Source organism: Lepeophtheirus salmonis, chromosome 11 (assembly GCF_016086655.4).
Source record: "Lepeophtheirus salmonis chromosome 11, UVic_Lsal_1.4, whole genome shotgun sequence".
Taxonomy (NCBI): Eukaryota; Metazoa; Arthropoda; class Copepoda; order Siphonostomatoida; family Caligidae; genus Lepeophtheirus; species Lepeophtheirus salmonis.
The window spans coordinates 6623757-6647053 of record NC_052141.2 but is presented as its reverse complement, the minus strand read 5'-3'; the positions used below and the strand labels follow the sequence as shown (position 1 = coordinate 6647053).

The 23297-nt window shown below is 35.1% G+C and overlaps 1 protein-coding gene across 1 annotated transcript in view; it reads left to right on the top strand.

Annotated features, from left to right (window-relative positions):
* LOC121126266 (uncharacterized) overlaps window positions 1-19648 on the top strand; it is a 31409-nt gene extending 11761 nt beyond the window's left edge. The window contains exons 4-23 of the mRNA XM_071891610.1: window positions 269-424; window positions 496-696; window positions 1946-2293; window positions 2807-3067; window positions 3127-3684; window positions 3744-4256; window positions 5957-6181; window positions 7576-7812; window positions 7870-8124; window positions 10969-11196; window positions 11269-11535; window positions 11591-12127; window positions 12188-12433; window positions 12495-12962; window positions 13029-13827; window positions 14024-14128; window positions 15165-15227; window positions 15955-16309; window positions 16506-16674; window positions 19411-19648. Coding sequence (XP_071747711.1) covers window positions 269-424; window positions 496-696; window positions 1946-2293; window positions 2807-3067; window positions 3127-3684; window positions 3744-4256; window positions 5957-6181; window positions 7576-7812; window positions 7870-8124; window positions 10969-11196; window positions 11269-11535; window positions 11591-12127; window positions 12188-12433; window positions 12495-12962; window positions 13029-13827; window positions 14024-14128; window positions 15165-15227; window positions 15955-16309; window positions 16506-16648 — 5965 coding nt within the window. The 3' untranslated portion in view covers window positions 16649-16674; window positions 19411-19648. The remainder of the gene's footprint in view (window positions 1-268; window positions 425-495; window positions 697-1945; window positions 2294-2806; window positions 3068-3126; window positions 3685-3743; window positions 4257-5956; window positions 6182-7575; window positions 7813-7869; window positions 8125-10968; window positions 11197-11268; window positions 11536-11590; window positions 12128-12187; window positions 12434-12494; window positions 12963-13028; window positions 13828-14023; window positions 14129-15164; window positions 15228-15954; window positions 16310-16505; window positions 16675-19410) is intronic.
* The last annotated feature ends 3649 nt before the right edge of the window (window positions 19649-23297 follow it).

The following is a 23297-nucleotide window of genomic DNA, read 5'->3' as shown; positions in this document are numbered from 1 at the left end:
TATTTGTAAACCAGTGTTTGACGTTTGATTTGAAAGGTGTTTTAATATTAGAAAGTCATATGAATCTATCCTTGATTCAAGGAGAGATAAGTAAAAGTGGAATTCAGGTAAAAGTTCTATGTTCCCTTATTGCAAGAACTTTCCTTTTGTCCAGTTAATACTAATTATTATGTGATGTTTTTCTATGCATTTGCCAATTATTTCTTTCTTTCTTTTCCCCATTTTCATTACCTTCAACACAAAACTCCACCTTGCTCAACCAAATCAGTCAATGTTTGAATGCCCCCATCAACAAGAAAGTGATTCATGGAAATAGTCGCGCCGAAAAAGACGTAAAGCCCAAGGATCAACCACAGATACTTGAAACCAGTGCATTAACAAAAGAAGAATCGATTACGGGCACAAAAACTGACATGGCGGCAAGGTATCGTCGAAGGCTTTTGGATTTGATCCAAAAAGTACAAAAATATCCCTAATCCTTTTTTTTTTCCTTAGCGTATCATCAAAGGTACAGGATGATTTCGCTGCCTTTTCAAACCCGGGTGGGAATCACAATTCCCACCACTCACGTTTGGAAGAGGAGGAAGAGATAGATTTTACTCCACAAAATGGTTATATTTTGGATGAACAAGCCATGGAAGACCTTGGTTATATTGCAGTAGAGGATGAGGATGATAATCCCTCCAAGAAGAAAAGGTAGGTAGATCCACCGGTGACTCAGGTCAAAAAAGAAAACGTGGAACGTTTAAAAAAATTTATGAGGATATTTCGAAACAAAAAAAAAATGCAAAAACAAACAGATCTTAGGACATGATGAAATTGCAAGGAATTACCTATATATATATTTTTAAGTTCCCATATTTGTAAGTACATTTTAGGAACATTTTAAGTTTGATCATTGATTCAGATGCAATAGTAACTACAAGGTTTTTTTTATTGTATTGTGACTTCAAACCATCATGGAAATTATAAAGGCTCAAAAAGACGGAAAAAGACTCTATGCATATCTAATTGATAAACAAAATTGCAGTACCATCTAATGAAGTGGCTCACAACCTTTCAAATATGGGAACCCATTACAGAACACACAATCAGGAAATACCCCAATTCTTAAAATATATTATATGAAACATAGGTTCATTTAATTTGTACAAAAAAACTGCCATATATATATCGATAATGAAGTTTAGATATTTATTCATGAAGTAGCTATATATTGCGTCAATTCTTTACCAGAAAACGGAATTCATCTGGTAGTCATGATATTTGAGAAGATAATTAAGGAGACTCCTACAACTCTCCACTTGATGCTTTTGAGTCAAGAATCCCCTCTCCTAAAATCTATTTTACTTCTGCCCAGGAGTCTACGGTACTTTACAATTTTATCAAAAAATCTAGTCCCTACGGAAAAAAAAATTGTACCAGATGCTGCCAAATTTGGCTAAACTAGTCCGAAATCTACTTATTTGGAAATGGCGGTGGAGTAATCAAACAAAACATTAAATAAATATGATCAATACTGGCTCAGACGTTCTGTTAAATGACATAGGTTACTGTTAAATTTAGTGTCATAGAAAGAGCTGTCTTAATATGTTATATTCACAGTTTTATAAATAATATTCACATTCGTGACACCATCAATTAACGTCCACATGGTTTGTTGTTGTAACAAAACCGCAAACAACAGATATCTTGGAAATTGGATAAAAAAGGAGCTTGTAGGGCAGAGCCATTAATAAAAACAATTAAATCAGCATCACCAAAAGTCATGCCCTCAAATCACTTTGTTTTTGCATTTTCGATGTTCTATATTTACTTTGTCTGGAATTATCCTCTTGAAAACTGTCTTTTGTACGTTGTGGTCGTTCAACGTTTTCTCCTTCTAACCCCAACCACTGACCCCCATATCTACGTTTGTACATCCTCCTTCTATCCATCTAAATAGGAAATCCCGAGAAAGACGTAATTTCAAAGCAGGTCTTCAAAAAAGTGTTGGTAATTTCAACTCCAAGATCCGTAGTGCCCGACTCCCATCTCCACATGAGTTGAAAGAAGGCTACATGAACTCCAATTTGCACAAGTCCTTTCAACAACCTCTGGTAGCTCGTGCTCGTGTTGAAAAACTTGATGTTCAAAAGGCTCGAGCACTCCTGGTCAAACATAATACTCCATCTGAATTGGCTAAAATGAAACACCCCTTGGATATTCCTTTACCTAAATTTGGAGGTGGGGAAAACAAGCCTGAAAAGCCTCCCAAAGAGGAAGAACCAGAGAAAAAGCCAAAGGAAAACGGGTAAGAATGATCTTTTAAAAATGATGGTGGATTGAAATGTTTCCCGCCACCAAAGTTTCAGCCATTTTGGACGTGGCGTTCTTATGTAACAGTCGTTTGAGTAAGTTGATGTGATTGTTTTTGTGCAAATGCACAAAAATCATGTATCGAACTATTAGTAAATATTTGTTGTTCAAAATGGCTGAAACAGCTAGTCACACCTATCTAGCATCTGCATACAGTTACTCACCAAAATGTCATCCATTTTGGACAACATATATTTAATAACAGCTGAAACCTCGATTTTGTCCATTTTCGCAAGGACACACACATCAACTCACAAAAACGACTGTTAACACATAACAACTGCTCGTCCAATTGGTTGAGACTTTGGAGATTAACTGTCAACAAATGGTAGATAGATATGACTAGGATTTATTCACGAGTTTTGTATCTTCACATTGAAGTAAGACACTTTTCAAACCACCCTCGTAAATGTTTTCTGTGAACTGGTATTTCAAATCTCTTTATTAGTTTTTCAGAGAATCACCCACCAGCCAAAGGAGGAAAAATGTATCAAACTTTACCAAGATCCTGGAGAGAGACACAACTTATTACTGCTGTTAAGGAAAATGGAGATCCAGAAATGATGGCTGAAAGGCAGGAGCTCGTCAAAAATAAAACACCAGCTGAATTGGCACAATTACATTCAATCACGGACTTTCCAGTTCCTTCTAGACTCGCAAATCTATTTCATCCCCCACCACATGGACCAGAGGATACTAAAAATAAAAAGTAAATCACTTTATTTTTGTATTAATTACAGATATTCAAATTATACATTTCCATTACAGTCAAAGTTCAACTAGTCTTAATAAACCCAAAGAACCATTTAAAATGGAAACTATAATCCCTTCTTCTCTTCGTGAGACCAAATTAATCACAAATGTAAGAGAGATCACTGATGAGGCTACGCTTAAGACCAGACAGGACCTTGTTCAGAATAATACACCTGGAGAATTATCAAAATTTCGAAGTCTCAGTGATTTCCCAGTTCCTACAAGGATTGAAAACATCTTTAAACCTAGATCAAGATCATCATCAGTAACACGTAAAAATGATGGAAGAAGATCTTCTTCATCTGTGTCTGTTCGAAGTAAAAGTTTAACTCGCAGCTGGAGTGGTACAATCCCTAGATCCTGGAGAGAAACACAGCTTCTTACAGGTGTAAAAGTGGATCCCAATCAGGAAGAGATTATACGAAGACGAGCTTTGATAGAGAACACATCACCCGCTGAGCTATCCAAAATTACTTCAGTTGCAGATTTGCCTGTTCCCACGGCTTTACAGAACATATTTTCTGGAAATAGTAGCAAATCTGAGAAGGAAGTTAAGGAGGGGGTCGAAAAGAGGTACGTGATTAAAGTGTATTTGAGTCTTCATTTCATTCCCCTAACATATTATAATCCAGCTCCAAGCCCATGAATCTCGAGGAAATGTACAACAATTTACCTAGATCCTTGAAAACGGAGCTTCTCGTGAAATCTGTGGAAAACGATCAGGAATTGACAAAGAAGCGTCAAAAAATGGTGGAGAGCATGAAGCCTAAACAATTAGCTCAAATCGGCTCTCTCTCTGAATTCCCAGTTCCTTCTGCACTTGAAAATATTTTCAAAGAGAAGGACTCAACGGCAACTCCTCGTCCCGAAAAAAGAGCTCGGAACAAAACAGTAATTGGACTCATGACGTATGAAAACTTGCCAGAGGGACTGAAGAAGGAAGTTTTGGTTCGATCCAAAGTGGAAGATGATCCCGAGGTTTTAGAAGAAAGGAGAGAAGCGGTGAGATCTAAAACACCAGCTGAATTGAGTCGCATAAGTGGTTTCTCTGATTTCCCTCTGCCCGAAAAAATTGAGGGGTTTGTTCGACCTGGCAGAAGGAATCTAAAATCAACAAAACAAAAGGATATGGCGAAGAAAAGAAGGTAAAAGCACACAGTAATTAGCTTTAAGTAGGCCGAAACGGAGCGTGATCGGTGCGAAAATTTTCGACATATTTGCCGCCTTTTTTTTTTTTTTATGCTTCGAAAGCTACCTAACTTTTTACCAGTATATCTGAGCTATATATCAGATGAAGAAAGAAATGAAAAAGCAAAGAAATAAAGAAGGGTAATTGTATATAAGGAGTAAAAAGTCACGGATCCGGAATCATGAGTATATTTCAAAACACTCATTGACTAGTGGCACTTTTTTCATATACATAATCTTAGTTTGAAGCTTATAAAAATGTAAGAAACTTTACGATAAATGACGAAAGAGTCACGGATCATGAGTCTATTTCGAAAGGACGCATTGAGTAGTGGCACCTTTTTGAATTTGAATCTATAATATAAAAGGCGGCGAATATGTTATGCGGTAATATATAAAATAAGGAAATATATGCTGTAAAATATTTGCGGTTAAAATTACCTATAGCTCTAGTTTGATTTGGACACGCAAAATATAAAAAATTATGAATTGTGTTTGAATTCCCTGGTACTTTCGCATAAAACCATTTCCCTTCAGAATATTTTTCCTAACAGCCATTTTGTCACAAGGATATTTCGCCTTAATACGTCGTCATTTGAATTTTTAATCAAAATATCAAATTTATTTTACTACAAAACGGATTAAATGGTTGTTGATATTACGAAAGTAATGGAATTATCATTTTGCATTGAAATTTTTGAGCATTATTACATTCTTTTTTCCAACAGAAAACAACTGTTTAATGCGTTTTATAGTTGCATTTGTTGAATAAAAAGTTCAAAAGGAACGTCAATTTCACCCAAAAAAAAAAAAAAATGTTTGTATATTAAAGCGAAATATCCTCGAGACAAAATGTGAAATAGTTTAAGGCAAAAGTACCTAAACCCGTATTTTAATACGACTCATCAAATGATGCAACTGTTTCTATAGCGCAACACGATGACAATAGGTCAAAAAATTGAGTTTGTGTAAGAAACTATGAACTTCAAAAAAAATAATATTTTTTGATAAATAATTAGCTATGTAGATACTTTAAGGTGTTTAATTATTAACTTGCAATAGTTTATAGCAGATAATGGTAAATTAAGTTTTATATTATAAAGCAATGAAATTCACTCTCACAGCCTTGACTAAGAAACGTTTTACTGTGAAATGTAAACTAACAAAAGAACAAAGATAAATAACAAATGCTAATACTTGTTGCAACTCGCCCCTTTGGGCTGAACGTTCAAATTCCTCTTTGATGGCTGATTTTTCTTATAAACTGATGGAAAAGTAATCAAAAATTTAAAGATACAGCAAAAACAATGACACACTGACGTCATTTAAAAAAAAAATTATAATTAAATATCGCAAAAAAGTTGGGAATCTGCAATTGCAATGTAAATTTTGTGGCCGTAATATCTTTAGTTGATCTGTTTGATCCTGCCACAAAATCTGGCTTGTAAAGTCACTTTCTAATCTAATGATACTTATGATTTCTAAAAGGAAATTACTTGATCATTTGTTGACAAAAAATAAAAACCTAGATTCTAGAATGTGATACTTTGAGAAACCCTTTTTTGATATTCTTGAAAGGCTATATTGCAACTGTACCCATCTCCCCCCTTCCAATTTATATTTTAATTAATCAATATTTTTTGTTGACGATCTTTAGCAAGAGTTGGAGTTGCTTGACTAATCCCAAGGAGCTCTATAATTCCTTACCTCAATCCCTCAAGTCCGAAGTTTTGGTCTCTGTCAAGGTCGAGGATGATGAGGTAGTGCAAGAGCATAAAAAATTGATAGAACAAAACTCTGTCGCCGAACTGGGCAAGATCCATGGAGTGTCGGACTTTCCGATCCCTGACAAAATTGTCAATCTAATGAAAACAGACCCAAAGTAAGTAGAGACATCGAGATAAGGGATGTAATACATACAGGGTAGGGTAGCAAAACGTGGACTGTTAATTATTGTTTATTTTCTCATTACTACTGAAAGGTTTAGTGATTATTTTTTAATACTCCATTTTTGCCCTCCATTTTACATAAACAAACTACACTAATCATTTAGTCATTTTATCATCATGAGCGAGTAACAAGGAAAAAGGCAACCATTCTTAGATCTCCTAGATGCTGGAGTTGATGTAATGAAGATTACAAAAATTGTTAAGTGTTCTGGGAGCCGGGTTTTTAAGTGGGCCAAAATGAAAAAAAAGCAATAGTAAACCTCTCTAGGATGTTGCGAATGGAACAGCATAATTATAAGAGGGATACGACGTTCTTGTTAAGTTTGGAGAAGAATAAAAAGAAGGATCCACTTAGTCGATGAATCCCCTACCAACGTCTTCTTTGTGGCTCCTAGGACCATCAGGAGGGCTAAAAAGTCCTAACTTGGTATTTGTTTCTCTCACAAGAACTCCACGCCACCTTCTGATAGAGGGAATAAAAGCCAGGAGGCTCAAGAGGTGCAAGAAAATCCTCATATGGATCAAAGCAGATGGGTCAATTGTGAAAAATTTCTGGGAAAAGAAGATTTTACCAGTTGATCAATTCTATAACCACCGTAATTACCGCTGCCTTGCGGAAATAAAAGAAGAGGTCCAAGGGGTTCACCACACCAAATATTCGGCACAAACAATACTCCTCGACGTTGTAGCCACTGATGGAAAGAAGATGCATTTTCCTTTTTTTTTATGGCTGGATAGAAAATTGGCAAGGAAGGCTACTATAAGGTGCTTAGGTAAACCATCTTGCCATGGTTGAAGACCAACTAACCGCACGGTATCTACGTGTGGACTCAAGACGGTGCCCCTCTCACACTTCCTCCAAGTGCCAAAACTTCTCTGCGTATATAAATTGGCTCATTTCATGTTCAGAGATATATGGGCCTCTTCCTCACCAGATTTGAACCCAATGGACTTTTCTGTATGGGACACCTTGGAGAGGGAAAGCAACAAAGTCCGTACATCGAAATGTGAACTCACATAAGTCCTCCATAGTGGCTGCTTTGGACAATTTGTCAGAGGAGTTTATCATCAACTCCTGCATATCCTTAGCCTTGTGTAAAGGCTGTGGTTGATAATGAAAGTGACCATATTGAGTAAAAAAAAAAGTTTTGCAAAAACTTTGTCTACATATTTTGTTGACATTATTTTTTTCCCGCCCTATTTTTGAAAGTATAAAATTATTAACGGATTTCTAAATCCATCTCTCGAGTCCGCGTTTTCCTGCTCTACTCTGTATATAAACAGTTAAATACGTTCTATTTAACATTGCATTTTTTTACTTACTTAGTAAAACCTCCGAGTCACGACCTGAAACCCCAGCAAAAAGCTTAAGAGAAAACTTTATGGATGCAATGCCAGAGTCATTAAAGTCCGAGGTTTTGGTTCGAACAAGGAATGAAGATCCCGATCTTTTGAAAGAAAGGCAAGAATTGACTCGCTCAAAGACACCAAATGAATTGAGTCAAATCTCTTCTCTCTCTGACTTCCCCATCCCTACGAATGTTGAAAATATGTTTAAAAAGAAGTAAGTCTACCAGTCCATGAAATATAGCCAAATAAAAACTTTAATTTTCACATTTAGAGAGTATGGCGAGAATGATGATGAACCTATTGCTCCTCCGAGAAAATTTAAGAAAGAAAACCTTTATGAAAGCCTTCCTAATAGTTTAAAAACAGAGGTTTTAGTCCGTTCTAAAATTGAAGAGGATCCGGAAGTTCTTAAGGAAAGACAGGAACTTGTAAGAAGTAGAACCCCAGCAGAATTGAGTGAGATACATGGCTTTGACGATATTCCCATTCCTAGCTTTTTGACGAAACGGAAGGACGATTGCAACGAGTAAGAATTCCACATTTTTTTTATTACACTATCAACACTGGTCTGCAAACCAGTTGGCTGAAGGGGATGTACCCCCCCCCCACACACACTCAATTATGGAATTTTTGCCACAAAATTTAACATATAAAATTTAATTTTATTTTTAAATATTTTTTTTCAAAAAATTTAATATTTCAAATTGAAATTTAGTTTTTCAATTTTTTATTTGAACAGCTGAGGATTTTTATTTTTTCTTCCAATTTAATTTTTTGTTATTTTAATGTAGAAATTTGAAATTTTCATACAAATTTTAAAATTTCACTTTTGTTTTTGAATTTTTTTTCCAAAAAATTTAATTTTTCAAATTTTTTTCCATATAATTAAATTATTCAAAATTTAATTTTTCAAACATTTTCCCCAAAAAACTTATTTTTGGCATTTTTTCAAAAAAATATATTCGAAAAATTAAATTTTTCGGAAAAAAATTTCAAAATTCCTCTATTATTCAAGTAAAAAATTCAAAAACTAAATTTCAACTAAAAAATTTTTCCCAATAAAATCCAAAACTAAATTTTTAATTTAAAATTTTTTAGAAAAAATTTCAATTGTCCACATACATCATTGCTATTTAAGCCATAGAACGCGCAAAATTACCCTTACAATTTTTTATTGCAGTGAGTTTGGCCCAAAAACTCTTTTTTTTTTTTTTTTAAATAACATTTTTATAAAAATTGGGTAGAAAAGTGCCGAACTTTCGTGCACATATTTTGTTTTTTGTTTGTGTTTACTTTATGATGTGGAGTTCCTGGACAACTTTACCCAACATTGCTTTCTTTCAATGGTAGTTTTCCCATCAAGAATCAGTATAAAATTAAAAAACAAAATTGTTTTTTGAACCTGTAGAGCCACACTTAGCAAGCCAACTCACAAACTCAAAAACAGACTGTCATAGAATTTAGATAGATGTCTTTTGAAGGTATAACCTAACTGAAAAGGAAGTGAATTTAAAAATAACGCCATCTATGCGTGAACACAGAGACTTTTCAGCCCATGTATTATTTAAATTTGGATTTAGAGCCATATTTTGAAATGAAATAACTATATAAGTGAAAAATTTTAGGTAGCTCCAATTGATAAAAACAACTCAGCATTCAAAAGATGCATAATATATATTTTGTTATCCTTTATACAGTTGCCACAAAATCTCTACTAAATTTCAAGGCATTTTTTTGCAGCCCAACATTACATATTTATCAAATATTCTAAAAGAAAATTAAAAGTTAGACTGAAAAAATCAATTAAAATCGAAATTTCTTTATTTATGGTTAATCTATTTAAGTTTAGTTTTAGGAAGAAAAAAATATTAACTTCCAAATAAGACCCCTCAATTATAACGGATTTTTCTATAATTAGACACATTTTGTAGGAACTCTTTCGCAAGATAACTTAATAAATAAAGTATTTTTTAAATGGTAGAATGATATATTTTCATTGATATAGTTAATTCATTTCGAAATATTACTCTGAATCGGAATTATAATCTAAAAACTTGTTCCTAGCTTTTTGACCAAACGAAAGGACGACTTCGAAAATTAGGAATTTTGCTTTTATTTATTCATTTTATAAGTTTTGGTCATTCCGCTAATAACTTCTATTAATCGTTAATCTGCTAATTAGTGGACTAGAAAAAATTTGTTCATTAATAAGTAGCGGAACAGCAAAATAGTAGGAACGCTAATCCGATAATTACTTCTTACTTGCTTACAGATCTACTTTCTTTTTTAATTTGAGCCTATGGTTTAAGATTAGAGGGGTTGTTAATTTTTGAGAATGAGTAAATCAAAATTTAGCAAAACTAATCGAATGTGAAAGCATCTTTTCATCACTAAAAAAATAAAAATCTGGCTTAAGTTACTTTTTCACACATGAATGCAAATTTCGTCAATCTATTTTCAAAGTAATAAAAAAAACTCGTAAATGTCGTGATCATTAAAGGTTTTTTATACTTACAACAATGATTATATAACCTTTTAAGTTTATAAAGCAGAGTTTTAAAGTCATATAAAAGGTGCAATGTCACAAAAAAGGTACACTTCTTCTACATTTGTATTTTAGTTTGTGTACTAACTGATCTGTTAAATTGATTTTGTGTCATATTTATAAAAAAAATTATGGTTGGAAAGTTTGAGTCTTCAAAAAGCGTTTTGGGACATTAACACCCATGTGAAAAAGACTTTTTTTTAACAACATTCTCTTTTTTTTAAAGAAATTTAGAAGTTTCAATTTTAAAGTGATGTTAATTAATTTCAAAAGGTTGTGAATCGGGTAAACTTTGAGTTTGTTCTTAATGGTCTCACCAAAATCTAATTATCAAACAAATATACTTAGAAACGCTTGTTCTCGCTTATGTCGTTCTAAAAGAACAAAATCCACGAGGTCATGTGAAAAGAAGTTTCAATGACTTTATAAGGAAAGCTTTAAAAAACACTTGGGGAGGGGGGCGGGGATGGGGATGGCTGGCCCTCTAAGAGGTTTCATTTTCGAATAATATTTAACTTTTTTTCCGTGTTGGGGTGGGGGAGGGGTAGCTGGTTTATCTGTTGTTCATAATTTATCTGTTGTAGGGAGCCTCTTGGTGTTCTGACGGTGATTTGAAATACTTTTGCATTGAAATAATTTGGTTAGTGATTAACATTAGCAGACTGGGTTAAGCGTACCCCTGAACGTACAAATTTGCGGAATAAGTGATAATAGAATGGGGAAGACAATTATCAGATAGTATTTAGTGGACTAACGAATAATTAGAGACTGCTCAGAAGTAATTTTTTTTTACTAAAATTACTAATAACTTTCTCTAATGTATAGCCAGCACAGCAAGAAGGATGTGGACGAAGATCATAAGACAATGTATGAGAAAATGCCAGACTCGTTGAAAACAGAAATGTTGGTTCGCGCAAGGGTTGAAACACCGGAAATTCAAAAAGAACGATCTGAATTAGTTAAAAAGAAGACTGTCAAGGAATTATCTGAAATCCATGGTTTGGATGACATTCCCATCCCAAATATCCAGTTTCTCAAAAGAAAAGATCAGGAGTAAGTTGACTTAACTGCCTTGATAGATTTCTTATCTAGGTATTTATAACAATGTTTTTTTTTTTTAAATAGCAATGATGATGTACATAAAGGAGAGGAAGAAAAGAATAAGACCCTTTACGAACAAATTCCTGATTCTTTAAAGACCGAAGTTTTGGTGCGTTCCTGTGTGGAAGATCCACAAGTCCAAAAAGAAAATGCGGACTTGCTCAAGTCAAAGAGTGTCAAGGAGCTTTCCCAAATCCATGGTATCTCGGATTTCCCTTTGCCTACACGGATTGAGTATGCCGTTGGACGGAAACCCCGGCCAGTTGAAAGAAGAAAAAAATTTAGAGAAAAGTAAGAGCTAATAATTTGTTCCTGAATGACTAAATGGAATGTTTTTCCTGTGTAGACAAAGAAGTCAATCGGCAAAAAATCTACATGAGAGAATGTATGAATCCATACCTCAATCCCTCAGGACTGAACTCCTCGTCAAATCTTTATACCAGGATCCTTCCGTTCAAATGGAAGGAAGGCGTTTAATTCAAAGTAAGAGTGTTGGTGAATTATCTCAGATCCATGGTCTCTCTGACTTCCCAATACCCTATGCTGTTGAGCGTCTCATATCCATGACTGAGAATAGAGAAACAGAAGGATCTTCTTTGAAAAGAATGTCACTTAGCAGCATCTCCTTGAGTCGTAAAAGTCTTTACTCGGCTCTACCTAAATCACTAACGGCACAAGAACTTCGTGTACGTTCTCGAATTGAAAAGCCAGAGGTTCTAAAAGAGAGACGAGAACTTGTAAAGACGAAATCCGTTTCTGAACTTGCCACACTCAATTCCATATCTGACTTTCCTATCCCAAGTAATGTAGAGCGATTTATTCAGAATCGAAGGTCAAAATCTGTTGATCAATCTAGGATACAAATTAATGGAATGGAATCTAGGTATGTTTCACATTTTTTCCTAGGTCATCACTGATATTTCATTTTTTTTTTCTTCATTAGTCGTCCTACAAGCCCCATCGAAAAATTAAAGGATAGCATACCCAGCTCTATGAAAACAGAATTGTTAGTAAGTAGTAGTGTCCAGGATCCAGAGGTGTCTTACAAACGCAAGCAACTCACTGAGAGTACGAGTGTACATGAACTATCTCAGTTGCACGGTATCTCGGATTTCCCAGTTCCTGAAGCTATCGAAAACTTTGTCAAAGGAAGAATTTCAAAGAATGAAAATAGAACAGAGGATTTACAGTAAGATTTACATAAGCCATAAAAAACAGCATTTTAATCCATGAATTCATATAACTCTCAGAGAGGAAAAACATATTGACCTTTATGCATCTCTACCAAAATCATTGAAACAAGAGGTTCTGGTTCGATCCCTTGTTGAAGAAAACGACGAGGAAATTAAAAAGAGACAAGCCCTTGTTGAAACTAAGAGTCCAGCCGAGCTATCCCAAATTCATTCATTCTCTGAAATCCCAGTTCCAAGTCGTATTGAGGCGTGGTTGAGCTCAACTGACGAATCTAAATTAGGACATCCCATTGCTCCTCCCAGATCAACTCGTTCCTTCCATGAGCTGCGGGACAACATGTATGAAACCCTTCCTAAATCTCTCAAAGAGCCTACTCTCGTCCGCACCAAAGTGGAAGATCCTGATATTCAAAAGAATAGAAGTGAACTCACAAGGTCCAAAACTCCTTCTCAATTAGCTGAAATCCATGGTATCAATGAACTCCCCATTCCAGGACTCTGGAACGACGGATCACCAAAGAAAAAGTAAGTATACAAAGCTCGTTTTGCATGCCCTTCGTCATAAGAATGTGATTCAAATTAAAGTTACAGATCAACAGGGAATATATCAGGGGTAGAAGTTCCAAAAACAAAGCAGGAAATCAAGGACTATGTCTATAAGACCCTATTTCCTGAGTCCCTTGTTCGTCCATGCATCGTAAGAAGTAAAGTGGAGGATCAGAGTCGACTCCTGGAACGTCAAGCCATTCAGCAATCCAAAACCATTCATGAACTATCAAAGATCAATAACTTAAGTGATTTCCCACTTCCAGGAAATATAAAGTTACCTCCTATTCCATTCCCTTCAACCAAGGGGATTTTGAAGATCATTGCTCCATCAAGGAAGAACAAAAAGAACAAAGCAACTAAAGCTGAAACTCCTCAAGATGCTCAAGAAAATCAGTACAATCAAGTAGATGATTCACCCTATGATCACTCAGGAATAACGGATGACGAAATGCTAAGATACGAATCTAGCACACCAGCAGAATCCATGACACGGGAACAAGACTTTGGCTATGAGATCATATCCGCTGAAGAAGAAAAAGCAGCAGCACAAGAGCAAGAAAGATATAGGGAATCCGATCTTTTCAACATTGATCGAATTCCAGATAAATTTAAAGATGATCTAATTGAGTCCCCCTCACCTATTCTTCCTTTTCTCCCAGTTGCGTCTGCAACAACAAAGACACCAACTACTCAGAATACATTTTTAGAAGAATCTGATATGCATCAAACAGAAAACGAGGACTCCCAATTAGTGGATCATTATAGGGGTACTCCGCCACGAGCCTTAGGAAGATCCAAAATGAAGAATAAGAAAAATCGACTAAGTCAAGACTCAGTGGAGGTAAAGAAAGAAAATAGACCATCCTTTAATTTCCATTACTACCAAAAAATTTGTCTTTTCAAGTTAATTTATTTATTATTTGAAAAAGTGTATTTTGGCGGATATCATTTTTTTTTTATTAATTGAGTATAATTTCATGTTTTTGAACCCCTTGAATAATTATCCTTCCTTGAACAAAATTGTTCCTCATCAGCAGTCTAAAAAACCAAGTGTATCGACTCCATCACCAATATCCAAAAATGACATTTGCTTACCGTTTCCAGAAAGTGTGCCACGATGGATGCCATTGCATGAATATAAGGTGGGTCTCATGCAGCTCCAGGTCTACGGGGTGGTGGATTAAAATCTGAACACTTACTTATTCAATAATTAATGAATATTGAGTTATTGAGATTAATTCATATTTTGATATATTAAAGCAATTAGTTACCAAACAAAACAAATTTGAGCTCTCTAGCTTTTTTACAAGTAGAGAAAATGACACTTGAACGTAATCGGCCAATTTCCCTACCTGCACTCCTCCACCGACGATCTAACGGCAGAATGACAGTTACTTAAGCCTTAGCGACATTGATGAATCAATGAGGACACTTAGTACCACATTAAACCCTGCCTCCGCCATGGCCTTGGCCTTTGTGGTCTCTGACCAAAAAGGCAGAGCATCTAGTGTGGTTCCCAGTCGGGTACAAGCTCACAGGGTCCGACTATGTGACTGTCTTTTCCCGTTGGTGCAGGCAAACTATCCTGATGGAAATATAGATTTCCAGCCTCAAAAAGGCAAAAGACACATGAATGGATGGTCAACAACGTTCCTTTCCGGCCCAAACAATTTTGCACTCCCCCCCCCCCTATATCCCTGATACTAACCCCATGGACTACACCTATTGGGGGAATGTTGAGGAGAAGGCTTGCAGTGTACGTCGTCCAAACAACAAGGTTATCGAAGCCACTCTCATGTAGCATTGGTAACCCATGGCAGTGAGCTACATCTGTAGCGAGTGCCAGGCTTTCCGCCTGGAAGTCATCATTACCGCTAAGGACGGCTGCATTAATTATTAAGAGATCTCAGATACAAATTTATTTAAAGAATTAATTTTGTTGAAATTCTATTGTAAATTTATAAAATTATATCTTCTTGAAGTTTAAAATTCAAAGTGTTTAGATTTCAATGGACTACCCGGTTTTATAGTAAAAGGAAATTAATTTCGAATTTTATGAGACATGATTTGATATCTATTTTGATGGGATATCATACCCTTAGCAAAAAAAAAAAAGAGCTTTTTACATACCTAGAACTCTTTATGCAGAAATCCTAATGAGATTTTTATGTACTATAGGTGGGCTCAAAAAGTCCCAATCCTACAACCATTGACAAGTTTACAAATGGGGCCTGTCTCCAGGTAAGGCATAAAATGTGTGACCCCATGCATGTGGCAAATCCTCCCAGACCTCTCCCCGTCCTTTCTCATGTTTCATAAAATTCGAGCATGAACTAAAAAAGAAAGGAAAAAGATTTGATATGATATATCTATTTTTTTAGAGCGATGAATCCCCTAGAGTTGAGCCCACATATGTAAGTATTATATCTAGGTACCTGGACCAATCATAACTGATAATGCATGAACTTGATTTCCTGTCAATCCCGAATTTTTAAAATTCCTGTATTTTTAATTAAAAGAATCCTAAGCAACAATCTACTCGGCCTTATCATGCCTACTCAGAAGTAAACAAATCAACCAATCATTCTTTAGAGAAATCCACTGTATTCCCTCCTATGCCAACTCCTAGAAAACGGCGTATACTCTACCAAGAAATTAGTTCACCCCATCAGTCAGATATTTATGATGAAATTCAAACCCCTGATGAAACATTCGCCACACCTCTCAATTCTTGTCAGGTTGGTGTCTCTTAGGCTTGGAATGAAAGCAACTAACTGCATCCATGCCTTCCTCTAATCTCGCATGACCTACTACAACAGTCTTTCAGGCCTCTCATCCTTCTTTCCTTTCTGATCTTTTGGATAGAAATAGGCATTTCACTTCACTATTTCTTTACTGATTGCATACAAGCTTGAAATTATTTTCCCCTGCTTTTTTATCACACCATTCAAACTTTAACCAATTTTAGGGAGAACACGTTGTCGAAAGAATACAATCCCGCCCATTGCCTGCACCACCAACTCCAATTCGCTCTCGAGGAAAGACAGCGAAGAAAGATGCTCAAACAGGCACAGTAGAAATCCCTTCTACAGATCTACAATCCTCCGCTACAAACACGGAAGTGTTCCACACTGTTCAATCTTCTCTCGATCAAACTTTAGTACAGTCCCGTCCTTCCTATGAGCAAGATGATGAAACCCTTGCCGACTCTGTTGTTGATTCTATGCATTCCTGTGCTGAAACGTTGGTAGATGAGGATGCAACCCTTCACGAAGATCTCCGTGATGAAGATATTTTTAATAATGACCCATACCCACGAACAGGTAACTTATTTTTGCAGTATTATTTTTTTTAATAACATTTGACCTGACGATAACTGACTAACAAACAACCCAAATATCTCTTGAGCGGTTCTACTCATTACTCGCCCCCCACATCCCATTTCGTTATCCATATCTATGTCAAACCCCACACTTTATACACACTGACCCAAAACAAAACAAAAATATTTCGTTATAGGCTCAGTTGAAGAAAGGCTGAAGAATGAGACGCAAGAGCTGAGTCGAGAGCTTTTGGAACATGTGGAAAATCTAAGGACTACCTTAGGAAATATGTCTACTAGATTAGGAACCACAAGCCCTGAGCCTCCGCCACGCAAATAATCATATCTTAATCCCTTACAATCAAGGTAAAAATGTTACGAAACAAAAACAAACAGTAGAACTTAACATCTGAAATTAGCAATCCTTGTCATGACATATTTAGAAAGTGTCTTGCCAAAAAAAAGAATATATTTATAATTTCTTTAGATTTTTGAACTTCTAGTAGAAACTCTTTTTTTTTTTTTTTTTTTAATGCTTTCCCTATTCCCATGCACGTTCAAGCGATCCTTCCTCCTTAACATACAACTGTACATTTGGCTGCATTCCCTTTACCAATAATTCAATAACAAACAAAAATACTATCCGCCTTAATATCACTTTAGGTCCTTGGATTTGTATGTTTCTCTATAAATTCCTCGAATAGTTTTGTCAAAACTCTCTCGTATTAACGTACATAATTTGCCCACTTGTGCATTTATGTGACAATAGTAAATAATGAGTAAGAAATGACCTCTAAAAGGTTAACTACAGAGTTGTCTAAAATATAAACATAGTGCGTGCGAGATTATTTTCTATTTGGTAATTTGAAGAGTGTTTTTTTATATATATTCTAAGGCTGTTAGCCTTATTTTTGAAGAGAAACATATTAAGATTAAGTAATAACATGTTTGTCTACTCATGAATGACGAAGAGTTATAGAACTATTAGAGAGTTATAAGTGTAATGAGGTCCTGTAAAATGATTGGGGTTAAAATGTTACTCATAAAATCGCTGGAGTAATATGCTTCGTTGCGTGGTAAAGTCGTGGTGTATATTATCATTATAAGCAACAGGATTGAAAGTAATTTCAAAGGCAATTTCATTGCAAGAGGAATAAAACTGTTGAAAAATATAAAAAAATCCACCAAAGCCGCTTCCTTGAGGCTCATCCAAAAAATACACCTCAGCTTGTACAGATGAAGTGATGGGTCCAACTTAACCTAAATTCAACCGCTGATGTGATTTTAAGCATTAAAGACCCCTTCTAATAAATTTGAATACACCCAGGGCCTCATGTTCTACACTGAAGTTCCGAGGCCTCAAGGCAGTTTAAACTCCACCAACGGCACTTCTCTTAGAATCCAAGAACCCTTTTAATATACAAAAGTAAACTCCGGTCCTCAGACAGTACAGGTAATTCTGGGACCCAATTCAGTTTAAATTTCACCGTCGTTGCATTTGGGTCCAAATTAATCTAAATTCAACCGCTGATTCGATTTTAAGCATTAAGGACCCCTTCTAACAAATTTGAATACACCCAGGGACTCATGTTGTACACTGAAGTCCCGAGGCCTCAAGGCAGTTTAAACTCCACCAACGGCACTTCTCTGGGAATCCAAGAACCCTTTTAATATCCAAAAGTAAACTCCGGTCCTCAGACAGTACAGGTGAAGTTCTGGGACCCAATTCAGTTTAAATTTCACCGTTGTTGCATTTTTAAGGATCAAGGACCCCTTCTAATATGTTTTAATACACTCCGACGCAGGGGTTGTATAGGGAAACTGTTGGGTACGATACCGGTTAAATTTTTCCACCTCTCTGAGGATAAAAGAACCGGTTGGGGTGTATTTTTACATATTGTAAGGGTCCTTGATGCTCAAGGAAGCAGTAGTTCCGGAATTTAACTTGCATTGGGTCTCAGCAGTTCAACTGCACAATCCGTGGTCGGAAGTGTATCATAGGATATAAAACTGGGTCCTTGATATGTGAAAAACAAATTACCTTACTCCAAGATAAATGATTTTTTGCTTTGAACCAGAAATTTAATATTCGATTTTTTTTTTTTTAATTTTATATTTGCATGTTTTTTTTTTTTTTTTAATTATTTTTAATTTCCATTTTCTAATTCTTCCCCCCAAAAAATTAATTATATATTTTAGAAATATTTGGTTGGAAATTCAATTTTTGATTTTTTTTTCCAAAAATTTAATTTTTGACTTTTTTTTTCCAAAAAATTTAATTTTTGACAATAGCCATAAGATTTAAAATTTTTTTAAATCAAAATTATTAAATATCCAATTGTATATTTGAATTTTTGTTAAAGGATCCCCATCGTGATTTCTTTTTTTTTAATCATCCCATCGCTACTTAAAAGCGACCACACGAAGTTTTAAACAACCAATTACACGATTATTTTCATTCAATTCCCTCTTTCATTTTATAAATATTTTAGTAAGGGTAAGAAATAGAAAAAAAAATGATTTAGTTCGTCATAAAAAAGAACGGAGAAAAAGACTGAGCGTTTCATGTATAAAGTATTCATTGATTCATATATAATTATGTAAATCCAGTGTGTTTTTTAGCTAGCCCGGTAATTTGTAATTGGTAGTATAAAGAAGGAATTTTCTTTTGCTTAGCAGTTGTCATTATTATTTAATTCCTGAGTTGTGAACATTCTTTTCTAAATGTATTCAATTATATTCAAAACCTGATTGAATGTGTGTGTGTGTGCTCATAAAAGACGGAGCGTAACTCTGAGGAGTTATTGTCCTTGTTGTACTCAGAGTAGAATTGGGGATGGACATCGGAGTAAAACTAGCAAATGACATTGTTTATATCCTTCCTCTTTTGTCACAAGGGATTGTAGCTGATCTAATGAAATGTCATGAGCATTATTCTTTCTCTCTTCCAAGACATTCTTCAAATTGTCAGGGTTACCATGTTTATTTTTCTTTTAACAAGCCTATTCTACATTAGATTTTCATCATTATTCATACTTTTCCCAAATACCTATGTATTTTCACGTTTTATCTATGATTTTTCTTTTTCTATTTTCTTTACAGGGTTTAAGTAAGTCAGAGCCGACTTTATATCAAGAAACCGAAGATTTTCATATTTAATTTCCCCTTCTGCACCCTCGACAGCCATTATTCGTTTGATTATTTTGTAATGAATTAATTAACAATTGAAAAAAAAATGATTTATTTATAATTTTATAATATGACGTATTTAGACATTGTTGTAAGTAAATCAATCTACTTCTTGATTTGAGTAAATGTATAACTGTTATTACAATTATAACTGTTGGTATAGTTGTCTAATTTATGACATGGAATGCGTGCGATACTTTTTTTTAGTTACAACCAGAATGTGATTTTTTATTTTCAATATAATTTTATTCTTAAGGAGAGAAAATCGAAGGATAACGTAATAAATACGACGTGTACTCATGAAAGATAGTTAATAACTTTGAGGGTTTACTTGGTAGTTAAAAGCCGTGGTGCTAATCACTAGCGTTTTTTAGTTCGGCCGTTTTTTTTTTGTTTCTTTATGTTGTGCACAGCTATCCACTGTTATTAAATAATAATTCTATAGTAGGAGGAATTGAGCAACCACCGACTGATTTTAGTCATTAATATGTTGTGGTTGTTTTTTATGAGAGGTTGCGAGACACAATAAAGGTGTATCCCATATTATTATAAGAATAATTTTAATAATAACTAGTAGGTATGTTGTAAAAGTAATAACATTCGGTTATTTATTGTTTGGGCATCAGTAATCAGTCAAAATATAACCTACCGAGGGTCGTTTGAAAAGTCCGTGCAAAGTCCGAGAGAAGGCACTACTGGCACGTATCGATGTTATGATTACTTATTAGTATCTTTTGAAAGTACATACACCAACTTTAAGCTAGATCAGTCAATTTCTTTCTCTTTGACATTCGTTTGAATAGAGAAATTGGCGGGAAAGATTATGGCAACTGTATTTTGGATTCGCACGGAATAATCCTCGAGTGGGTCTGAAAAAGGGTAAAACTATTACAGGTGCATATTATTCATCGTTATTGGACCGTTAGAAACCCGAGCTGCAAGGAGAATGCCAAGGATTGGCCTACAAGCCAGTATGTTTCTATCACGACAATGCACCACCTCAAACTTAAGCAGTTGTGGTTGCAAAATGAATGGAAATAGAGTTATAACTCGAGATGTCCACAGGACTAGCAATCTCTTGGACCTACACTCTGCTGTCATCCATCAACATATCGCGGATTTTACCTATGATTTCTTGAGTAGTAACCTCAACAAGGCGTCCAGAACGTTCAGACACTCGTACCCATATGCCCACTCTGGAAATTTTGAAACGACTTATAAACTCCTCTAATCGAAGGTGCAGAGCCCGGATAATGTTTATCAAGCTTCTTTTTAGTCTCATGAGGCGTTTTGTCTTTCATAGAGTAAATTGTAATCAAGACACAAAATTATTTTTCCTCTATTTTTTGAAAATCCCTCCACTTTTCGATTCAAACAAATGCCAAAAAGAAAGAAATAGAAAGATCTAGCTGGAAGTTGGTGTGTGCTCCTCCAAAAGATGCTAATAACTAAACATAACCTCGATACGTGCCCGTACTGTCGTCTCACATACTTTGCACGTACTTTTCAAGGAACCCTTGTAATTTTGATCCAATTTTATTTCAATTTAAACTTCAGTTAAAAGGCATCTAAAATTTGAGATGAGTATCTGTCGAATTTTAATTTCGTATCGGGATCCCAAATTTCCCAGATTATTTAGGTCTAAAGATCCGAACCCTCAGACCTGAGAGAATCTGAATCTATTCTATCTTTAGGCAGAACTTGCGGAAAAACTCCTGGATGACACTAGGACCCAAAATATTAGGCAAGCAGACAGTCATCCAGAGCCAAACTTGCAACTGAGTCCGTCTACTGATTCCACAAGTTCCTTCTCAAAATGTCTCACTTTTCGAAATTGGTATGAAATAAATATAGAATGTTTGTGTTCTAGTTGGATTGTACAACAGCTTTTGATGATTATTTAATGATATTTTTCGATGGAAAATATACATTCAATGCCCTTCTTCAGTAGGCATCTTCGGATGTAAAAATCTGTACATATATGATTAAATCAGTGGTGTTATTACATGATAGGATATGCAAGGGGGCCAAATTCCGACAACAGCAAATTAGAGGAAGGAGAAATTTGCGATAAAATTGACTGTTAAATCTTACAAAAAATGCCTCAAATTGATCTTCCATTTGGACGTAATATCAGGGGTGGTGATGATGAGATGCCTCCATCTAACAATACTCCTCAAGATCACATACTTCAAATTTCCTTCAACTACTAATGGGACGTCTTATTACTTTGATGATAAATTGATTTACTCTCACTCATTTGCAGAAATTGACTTAGATACATATTATGCAAAAGTGAATATTGTACATAATAGCGCGTTTTCACTTGACTTCTTAAATTGCCTCATTAGGAGGCACCATTTTGGGGCCTCAAAGTTGATATTTTATGACATAAAATTGGAAAAAAATTCCAATAAATTTTGATGAAACTCCCATCCAATGGCTTTAAGAATTAAAAAGACGTAACGATTGCGTTAAACACTACTTGATGTCAATGATAAAGACTGATTTTTGAATTAAATCAATTTTATATTTATTGAAAATCCCTAAAAAATGTCTAAATTCATCAAATTATTTTTTGGATCGATTGGGGACGCTAGAAGTAGGATAATTAGATAAAAATAATTAATTCTTTTATGAGAAATAGGTAATTTTTATCTACAATATAAAAATAAGGTTGTATTACGATATAATAACATATTTTAATACATTTTAGAGTCTGATCCAGGATGGCCGATTGAAATCGGAACACATACTAATTTCATAATTAATGAAGGTTGATTGATTTAAATTAATTTATATTTCGATATGTGAAAGCATAAAAATTAGTTACAAAACAAACTTGAGCACAAGTCCAGATAATAACACTTGAACGTGATCGACGAATTTCCATTCGCGCACTCCAAGCATTTGGGAGTCTCCAAGACCCCCGTCAGCATGTACGTTGGAGAGGAAGAAAGGCTCTGAAAAAAGGCCAAACTGGATCCGGAGGAGTTAATTAAAACAGCCCAGGCCAATCCCCTCAACTCTATGAGGGACCATGCAAGAGATCTCGGGGTTTCACATCAGACTGTCCAGAGAGCTATAAAACAGTGGGTGGAAAGAGCCTTGTCAGGTTGAAGAGACCAATTTTGACACAAAACATGAAAGAAATTTATCTCCTCCGTTGGATAGACTCTTTTGAATGAGTCTTTTTAACTCTTTGGGCACCTCCACAGCCCTGATGCCAACACCCTCGACTACCCTTTTTGGGGTGCATGTCAAGGGAAAGGCCTGCAGTGTCCGTCATCCAAACACCAAGGCCCTCAAAGCCACTGTCAGCCAGCACTGGGACGCCATGACAGAGGACTAAATCCAAAACGGGTTCAAGGCCTTCCCCGCCACCTGGAAGCCATCATTGCCGCATAGGCCGTCTACATTCATGATTAAGAGAACTCAGAAATTCATCTATTTATAGTGCTAATGTTGTTGAAATCATATTGTTAATTAATAAATTATATCTTGTTTAAGTTTAAAATTCAAATTATTCAGATTTTAATGGGCCACTCTATATATATTAAAACTCGATTACAGGGGGATATATTTTTGATAAATAGTAAGGTACAATTCCTTTATTTGTTGGTCCCATTTTGACATTCAATAATTCACTATTTTCCTTAATATCAATAAAAAAGGGTTTCCAGTCTTATTGGTTGTTAAGGCTCCCAAAATGGCGGTCATCATATGAAAACGCTCTGTACATGTGCTAAACTATAAAAATTAGACTGTATTAAAAATACATAATACTTTTTCTATGTTGT